General features: G+C 39.7%; 1 protein-coding gene across 1 annotated transcript; it reads left to right on the forward strand.

The window, feature by feature from the left end:
- The first annotated feature begins 728 nt into the window (after positions 1 to 728).
- On the forward strand, positions 729 to 3333 carry LOC136442242 (uncharacterized). The gene is made up of 3 exons (XM_066438999.1): positions 729 to 1074; positions 1234 to 1294; positions 2561 to 3333. Exons 1-3 carry the CDS (start codon positions 755 to 757, stop codon positions 3266 to 3268), a joined length of 1089 nt encoding a protein of 362 aa, XP_066295096.1. The 5' UTR covers positions 729 to 754; the 3' UTR covers positions 3269 to 3333.
- The last annotated feature ends 5519 nt before the right edge of the window (positions 3334 to 8852 follow it).

Below are 8852 nucleotides of genomic sequence, written 5' to 3' on the forward strand. Positions count from 1 at the left end.
ATTCCTTTCACCAAGGTCAGTTAGCAGACTTGTAAACAATTGCACCATGCATTTCGCAATGAAAACAAAATACAACAACAACAACAACAACAACAACATTATACATTAAATGGTTTTTCATTTTACTCTCCCCTGGGAGCAAAACGCTATTAAATCATTCATATAATATGGCAGCAGTTCTAGAGATAAGGTCAACATTAATTTACTTCTGCCTACCAAACCATACCTGCAACATTTTATTTTTCAAAACATGATTTCAAGTCTAGTTATAAAAACTTGATGTATTCACTGTACAAACAACATAATTGCATTTCTAACTGAAGCTGCTACTGTGGACTAGGGGGACAAAGGGTTCATCATCCAAAGGTGATCGGCTACCTGACCAAGGTCCCTTTTTAACCTCCTTGACCTGACCAAAAGGCATAAGATCATTTGCTCAATAGATACAAACAATAGCAATTCTAATGGGAACCGCTAGTGAGGCCATGATAAATTAGAACCACATAAGAAATCACATTCATACATACAAGATACAAGATAACTCAAAGCTGACATTTTAAGATAAGTAGGACAGACTAATATTTAAATCAGTGTATAAGAAATGATAATAATTCCAAGATGAACTTGAATGGCATAACCTTCACCCGATATAACCCCGCAAAGAGATCGAACTACGTTCTATTCGCCAAACGTAGAGTTCTAACGTTCCATAGACATTCCAGCTGACGTTCCACGCAAACCAAAAAGAGTGAAGATGGCGACTGGCGGTGAGGCTACCGATGTTCCCAAAAAGATTTCGCCCCAGGCCCTCTGGCAATGGGAGAATACAAAACGCCGAACGGGCTTCCTGGCGTTCATGGGTGTTTCTCCTACCGCGGACGGAGAGACGGTTCAGGGTCTGTACGAGGAGGTAGAGAGAATGGCCGAGGAGTTTGTAGAAAACATCTCCGTGGATCCTGTGGCCTGGCGCGGGGAAGAACGTCTGAACAAGCGGCACTTTGGAGCTGTAGTTCAGGCGCTAGCCGCTAGTCCCCACGGTCTACTTCGACCTCAACATATTTTGAAATATTTCAGGTAAAATGATTTCATTACTCCGATACATCACTAGACTCAAAATTTCTAAATCATACACCCTACTTTTATTTCGACTGTACAAAGACTAACATTGATATTTCCCAAATTTGAATTTATTTTCGTCAAGTAAGGGTTTCGCCGCTTCTCTGTTTTATCCAGAAACCGCTACCCGCACCTCTGGCGACAAACAGGTGGAACTGCAACCACGGCGGCTGTTGTGGTGAGTACTGAAAATTCCTTCATGCCTTTATCTTCACAGGGATTTAAATTCGCGACTGGAGAGGAAAGGGGGGGGGGGGTCAGAATTCTATAGAACACGGTAGAAGTACAATGGAAAGAAATATATTCTTGGATAGATTAAAACCACTGAGATTATTAAAAGATTTATAGCATTTGCATGTTTTCAATTAAGAAAATACTTGCTTACATTACGGTACAAGGATAAACAAGACAGCCAAAAGGTAAAATCAACTTAACATTATTGTATTTTGTATGATATGGTCGGTAGTCATTTGCTCTTTCAAAATCATTCAAACTTCCATGAGATTTCATGCACCAGCTTTACCTCAACTAAGAAAAGTTAATTTCTTTATTACGGTGGGAGAGATACTTTTTCCAGCGTTCTGCAATATTGCAGAATGTCAAAAATTTGTTCTGCATTTTTTAAATATTTTCTGCACATACACAAGTCACCATACTGCAACATTGTTTCTTTCTTTGTTTCTTTGTTCTCAACCTAATAATGTCTACTTATTTGCATCATATTTAGCCTTTCAACATTAAAAAAAATTAAAACCTGCCTAATACGGAGGAACAAGGACATGATATGCTTGCGAGGAATATGTGTTCTGATGCGTAATTAAGATCACACTACCTGTGACAAAAATGCACAGCCACGGCCAGTGGAAAAGATAACATTTCAAAAATGATAAATCCGAAATATTATTACTAGGTGGTAAAAAAGAGCAAAACCTTGTCCTCTACGTAGTTTGTCAGGTTTGTGCGACGCAGGTTTCAATTTAGCCGCTAATTTGCTAAATTGATAACCATCGAATCTCAAGCCTGATTTTTTTCATTCTGCAAAATTGCATGTTGCTGAATGTTTTCTTCTGCAATCTAGAAAATCTATCTCCAAATTGCAGACTGCATATGTGTATTTCTAACACTGTTATGCTCTAAAACCTTCATATATCTTAAGTCGGTCTGGGGAAAGTAGCAAAGTTTATATCAGTGACTTTTACTTTCGACGGCAAAGAGGAAGTGACTTTGTCAGGCTCAACTATTTTTTTCAATTACATTAAATGTATTAGAACCAGTTTATTCTAGTGACGCTAAAGAAACCTTATATACCGAAATATCTGGGAATCTTATATAGTCAAGATTTGTCTTTTGATATTGTTTATCTTGATATCTAACCTTCATCAACGCTGTAGAAAAGTTCAGTTCTCCATAGACGCAAGCTAACTTATCATTCTCAACTCTTCAGAAAGCCATCCATGTTGTCCTGTCCAGCCGGAAGTTTCTACAAGTGGAGGCGGACGTTGACCCCGTGACGTCAGACCGTCGCGTCGTCTTCTTCGCCATCGACTACCAGAGCTACCCAGACGCCCCCGCGCCAGGCACGGCCCTCCGAACGCCTCAGGATGAAGACGACTCACCGCCGGATGGCAATGATAATATGACAACTTCCGCCAGAGGGCGTTGTAGCACCGATAATCTTCTCTCTATAGAGTCTAGTACCCACTACAAGACCCCAAAGAAAGTCCACCTAGCGAGGTCTAGTCTCAGGAGAGCGCTAGAGGAATCCAACGGCCAGAACCAAAACGTCGTTTCGCATGGAAATATCAAGCGGCGGTGGCAACAAAAAGAAGTCCAACTGAGCCCTAGGAAGCGGACTTGTGGTACAAACCCACACGGAGAGGCCGATTCTAACACCCCTACTTGTTCTGTGGATGGCATAGTCAGCACCAAGGATGGGGACAACAACAACAGCAGCCGTTGGCAGGAGTATTGGGGCCGGTGTCTGGACCAGGAGGCGCCCACGTACGCGTTCGACCTCGTCGGCTACGTGTGTGAGGAGCGGCTGTCACGTGGCTTCTTCCCCAGGGTAGTCAACGTTTTCCCGCGGAATTTACTGCTGACTGCCGAGCAGGCTGTGATGGAATGTCTGGCAGTTACTAATGTCGAACTGTAGACCATCGAAAGCACCGCTCCCTGGCGATTTATTTGATTAGTACACCCAACCATAACACAAGGATGATTTATTACCTTCGCCGAGAAGGTTATGCAGAGGGTAGCGTTTGTGTGTTTGTGTGTGGTAGCACACCATAACTCGAGAATGCCTGGATGGATTGTCTTGGTATTTAGTATGTTGGTAGGTTTTGATGAGACCTAAAAACGATTAGATTTTGGGCCCCCTAGCGGCTTCTTACGGTACTGCAGCGGAACTTCCTGTTTTGATATCTCGTGTTCTGGACATGCTATGGAACTGATTTTTTAGTGGTAGATAGATCTTTGGACAGAGAGTAAGTGGTATGGGTTTGGGACCCCTAGCAGCTTTTTTGGAACTGCAGGAGCAGGTTTTGCGTCTGACTTTGAAAGCGAATAACTCAAGAAGGGCTTGATGGATGGTGAGGATTTTTGGTAAGTTGATAGCTTGAGTAATGATGTACATGATTAGATACTTATTATGCAAATCAATATCTAATTTGAAAAATTAATGAGGAAAGTTTATACATCCGCCAAATTCCATAATAGGACTCTGAAACATGTGACATATGTAACTGAAAAAGAGAGAAATATTAATTGATACGAACTATGCAAATGAGGTCACAATGCAAATGAAGACCTCATTTGCATGATTAATGAGAAAATACCATAACAAGATGGCCTTGGTAGATGGTCATGATTTTTGGTATGTGGATAGCTTGTGTGATGCTAAGTATGATTGGATGATAATTATGCAAATCAGATTCTAATTTGCATAATTCATGAGGCAACTTTAAAAATCCGCTTTGTCCCATGATATGACCATTCAAATTGTAACCGAGGAAGAGAGGAATGTTGATAGATAGAACATATGCAAATGTGGTCCTAATTTGCATACTTAATGAGTTACTTCTATAATTCCACACTGGTAAATGATGGCAATTTCATACAGTTAATCCTTTTTTGTGGCATTATGTGAATGTGAACATCGTTGAATCGAATTATGCTAATAAGGGCCTCATTTGCATAATTGATGAAAAACATTAGCATAACTTTCTTTGTTGAGCTCATAATTTGTTGAGCTCATACTTTGGACATGTTATATCTTAAGACAATCAACTGGTATATTTATAATTGATGAGAAACACTCCTAATACGTCAGTCATAAAGGTTAAAATCATTTGGCGAAGGTATGAGGTCGTGGAACTCTAGTGTTATGAATATGATACTGTGGTAGCAAAAATAGTTAGTTTTTTATTCATTTTTTATGAATTCTGAGTGATTCCAATTGCAAATTTAACCAGAAATGCATTTTTACATCAAACGCACAATTATATGTTTGTATCGGGAGGGGTTGGGGTTGAGCTGGGGTGCTGTATGTCATTATGTCTCCGCTAAGAGGCGCTTTCAGACCGTGTTAGTTAAAAACGTTAACTGCAATCAACACTTAATAAAGTTAGGCCATGTTGGTTTGATTATATGGAAGACATCCGCGCGCGCATCAATTTTCGTCCATTTCCACCAAAAAAGTTTTCTACCATACTGTAAATCATACAAAGCAGCTATAAAATGAGGAAATATATGCCGTAAATTGCAAAATGATATTTCGGAAAACGGATACTAATGTCTAGAATCCCAAACTCAAAGAAGAAGACTAAAAATGAAGAATCCATTATTTGGTATGCCATTCTCTGCGTGTTAAGTCATTTGTTCAACCTTCCTGACCACCTACATAGATTTCGTAATGAAGGCAACTTTTTTGTGTGTGAAAACTTTTTATTCGCCCGCTCGCATCAGTTTTTGGGCTCACAAAAAATGTCATCCATATAATCAAATGCAACATGGCCTTACAGCCGTTCTGACGGTACTTGTAATTGTCACAGCTTCGTTACACACGAAAAGGCAGCACTATTTCTCATGTTAACTTTGTTAGCCACAGTTATGAATAATTTACATAAATAGACAAATACATTACTGTAAGTTGTTGTCGTTTATATTCACTCTTCAAGAACTTGTAAAAAGCCGGATTACACCGTGAGTACACAATGCATGTCAAACTGACTCCGCTAGGAGACGCTTTTAGACCATTGCAAGCTTGTCCAACAACCAGTCAATGCTAAAAAAGCTACAATTCCAACGGTTCCTATTGCGTACATGTATGCCACACATGGAATCATTGTAACCACTGCGTTAAACAAGAAAATATTGAGCTATTTCTCATCTAACCCTCCTCTCTATTGTTTTCAATGACATATATTTCATATATGAATAGGCAAACACATATCATGAGTTTTTCACGCTTGTATTCACTATTCAATGGATTGAAAAAAGCCTGATTTCGTAGTAGCACAAGATGCATGTCAAACTGCCTCCGTTAGGAGGCGCTTCTATACCTTTTATAGTATACAACAACCAGTCAACGCGAAATAAGACCCTACAATTCAAACTGTGCCAATAACATACATGTAGGTAACACATGATATTATTGTAACCGCCGCGTTACACAAAAAAGGGCAGCGCTATTTCCCATTCTAACCCTGCTCCCTACTGTTATAAATGACATATATAGATAGAGAAACACACATTATGAGCTGTTCACGCTTGCGTTCATTGTTCAAGGGCTTTATAAAGGCTCTATGACGCCGTTAGTACACAAGGCAGGGCCGTGGGGCCGTTTGATGTTGAAGCGTGGCCATGCTTGACTCGGTCCGTCTGTAGCGGAACAAACCGTGAAGACTGGGCCGGCCTTCGGGCCTGTCAGCTGCCAGGCCGGGCGTGCTGTGACGGAAGCCACCTGAGGACTATTCTACACGGGTTGGACGGAAAATCATTGAACTGAACTACAAATGTAGTCTTAACTAGATTAACTACACCAGCTATTTTTGCCAGGAAATTTGGCCACCATGGCTTTTCATTTGCCGGCGCATTACGCTGAGGGAAATGCTAACCTCCCCGCGGACTGACTCTACTGGCCAATTATTCCCCTCTTTGCCGAATTCTACGATCCGCACCCCCGTAGGAAGACATGGTGGAGGCTAAAAGTTCTGTTATAACTGAACGAGTTATTCCACTGAGGGTCACATTTCCGAACTGAACCCAGGCCGAACTGTTTGCGGGAATAAAGGTAAATAAATCAAAAAATATACACAAATTATGTCGATTTCTGATCGTTTTTGATCTTTTATTGCCTTTTATATCCTACTTTTTGTTCCCACGAACTGTCCGGCCGGGCTCCAGTTTGGCAATGTGGAAGGTATACCAATGACAAACTTCGCTTTTCACTCACGTACGTTTCGTTACGTACAGAATTGTAGTTTATGAAGATAAAGTTCATCACGTTTATAGTATGTTAATGTAAACCGATTAGGCGAAAAAGTTGTTTCCTGAGCACGAATGGCAAACGAGCCAAAGGATTATTTCGGTTAGTATGTGCCCCGTTCCATAGCGCACACGGTCGGTTTTAGCCTGGATGCCAGACCCTTTTCAGGGCATACACATGCAAGCTCTTCGGCTCTAAGGCACACAAGGTTATTCTACACAGACCCCCTGAGTTAGACCCTGAGACGCAACTATAGATATCATAGATATTGGGAGTCTGGCATCCAGGCTAGCCAGATTTCTAACCCGCATGCCTCTGCCCAGTACTCAGAAAGCCGAAAAGGGGTGTTCTAAAGAGAGCACTAGCTGTTGGTGTCTGGTGTCTTTGTTGGACAAAACCCCGACCTCTTCCGACAGTTGAACGACCGATGTTGACCGAACGTGCCGTACGGATGGCAGTCATGCCAACACGACAGTCTCCCAACACCGCTGCAACTACTCAACTCTGAAACACCTGTCCCACACGGAAACATTAACCTGGCGTAACACAAAAACGGGAAAGAAAAGGGTACAAATGAAATAGAACAGAAAAGAAAAGAGGAATTCTTTCAGATTAAATGCAGCAATATTTACCTGACTTACAAAAGGCGAGAGAAAAAAAGAATGAAAATGCCTTCAAAAAAAGACGGAAAAAAAGGAATTGCAGTGAGTGAGGACGGGAAATTGAGAAAATGCGTCTCTGTGGAAAATTGCAACATATACCTGCCTGCAAAGGAATGCAATGAAATTTGTTACTAGACTAACTCTATCTAGAAAAATAACATTCAAATGTAGCGAAAGAAGTAACCATGTAGCGAAACAACTTGTACCATGTAGCGAAAGAACTTTGTGCCGTGTATCGAAACAATGTATGCCATGTAGCGAAACGATTGTAGCGAACTGACAATGTAGCGAAACAATCGGTTCCCAATAAAATAGCAAGTAAAATATAATGAAAAATTACAGGAATAAATCTCCTGAAAAGAAAACAGTTACTTGAACCAATCGAATATGAAACAAGACGTTGAATTTGGATACAAGATTAAACAGCTAGCAACATTTACGTAAAAAAATGAATGAACGAATGAAAGAAAGAAAAAAGGGAAAAAGGGAAAAAGAAGAAGAGAACGTAAGTCTCATAGCGACAGAAGAAGACAGCCCGGAGAGAGGGACTTGACCTGTCTGTCTCCTGGGTTAACCCTAGGTCGTGACCTCTGACCTTTTGTACAAGAAATGAAGACCCCCTGTGAGAACCATGGACGAGGATCATCCTGTAAGACTGTCCCACAGAACAACGTTTAGCTTGTTAGAACTTACACACTTTATCATCTCTCACAAAAATGTAAACTGAATATCGCGATAGCTTATACTATTTAACTCAAGTATAGCTTATACCGATTAAATTTCCCAAATAAGACACATTATCGATGAAAAAGTATGAATTTTACAGTTTAAGTATGATTTTCAATGTTGGTATCAAAATATCACTTGGGAAAAGGCGTCTGATATGATAACACAAACGGAGAAAACCTTGTATAATAACTCGAAACCCTTAATTAGACCTATTGATTTTGTTCTCCGTTTTCATTTGTTTCAAACACAAGTATCATTTTTTGAATACACAAATGATAGGTTCCACAAGTCTTTGTAACCAGTCATTATCAAAGATACAATGGTAGACGGCAAACTTATGCAGTGGCGACAAGAGTATAGTTGTATAAAGGTAAGAGAAGCCCCTAAGTTACTAGGAACCCGTGGCTAAAGCCTATTATACTTTTCTATCTTGTATTATGATGATGATGATGATCTTGTATCATATCATAACATTCAGCTTAGAGGTAAAAAAAGTTTTTTTCCGGTTAATCTATTCTAAAAGTGAGAAGAAGATATGCTAATACATAACAAACATTAATTAGAGATAGGATGAAACATAACTAAACGTATACTAATGATTTCAGAAGGACAACATTGAAATAAAAACTTAATAAGAAATCGAAATCAAATAATCATCTTTATTGGTGAACACAGTGTTGTTATATTAATCTTATCTATTGGTGTGGCTAAAGTATGGATCATTTACGCTTCTTCTCATATGATTTTTATTTCTTTGTAAAGAATTTCTGCCTTTTATTGAAGTGTGCGAAATACTTTCCTAAAATCTAAAATGTAAATGAAACATTTTTTTTTCAGATTATTCAATCTGAAATAAAATT

This window comes from Branchiostoma lanceolatum, chromosome 9 (genome assembly GCF_035083965.1).
Source record: "Branchiostoma lanceolatum isolate klBraLanc5 chromosome 9, klBraLanc5.hap2, whole genome shotgun sequence".
Taxonomy (NCBI): domain Eukaryota; kingdom Metazoa; phylum Chordata; class Leptocardii; order Amphioxiformes; family Branchiostomatidae; genus Branchiostoma; species Branchiostoma lanceolatum.

Bases quoted from the DNA above. Each gene is read 5' to 3' on its own strand.
- LOC136442242 (XM_066438999.1), top strand. From the start codon at position 755: ATGGCGACTGGCGGTGAGGCTACCGATGTTCCCAAAAAGATTTCGCCC. The intron at 1,075-1,233 runs GTAAAATGATTT...TGTTTTATCCAG, and splicing joins CATATTTTGAAATATTTCAG to AAACCGCTACCCGCACCTCT. The intron at 1,295-2,560 runs GTGAGTACTGAA...TCAACTCTTCAG, and splicing joins CAACCACGGCGGCTGTTGTG to AAAGCCATCCATGTTGTCCT.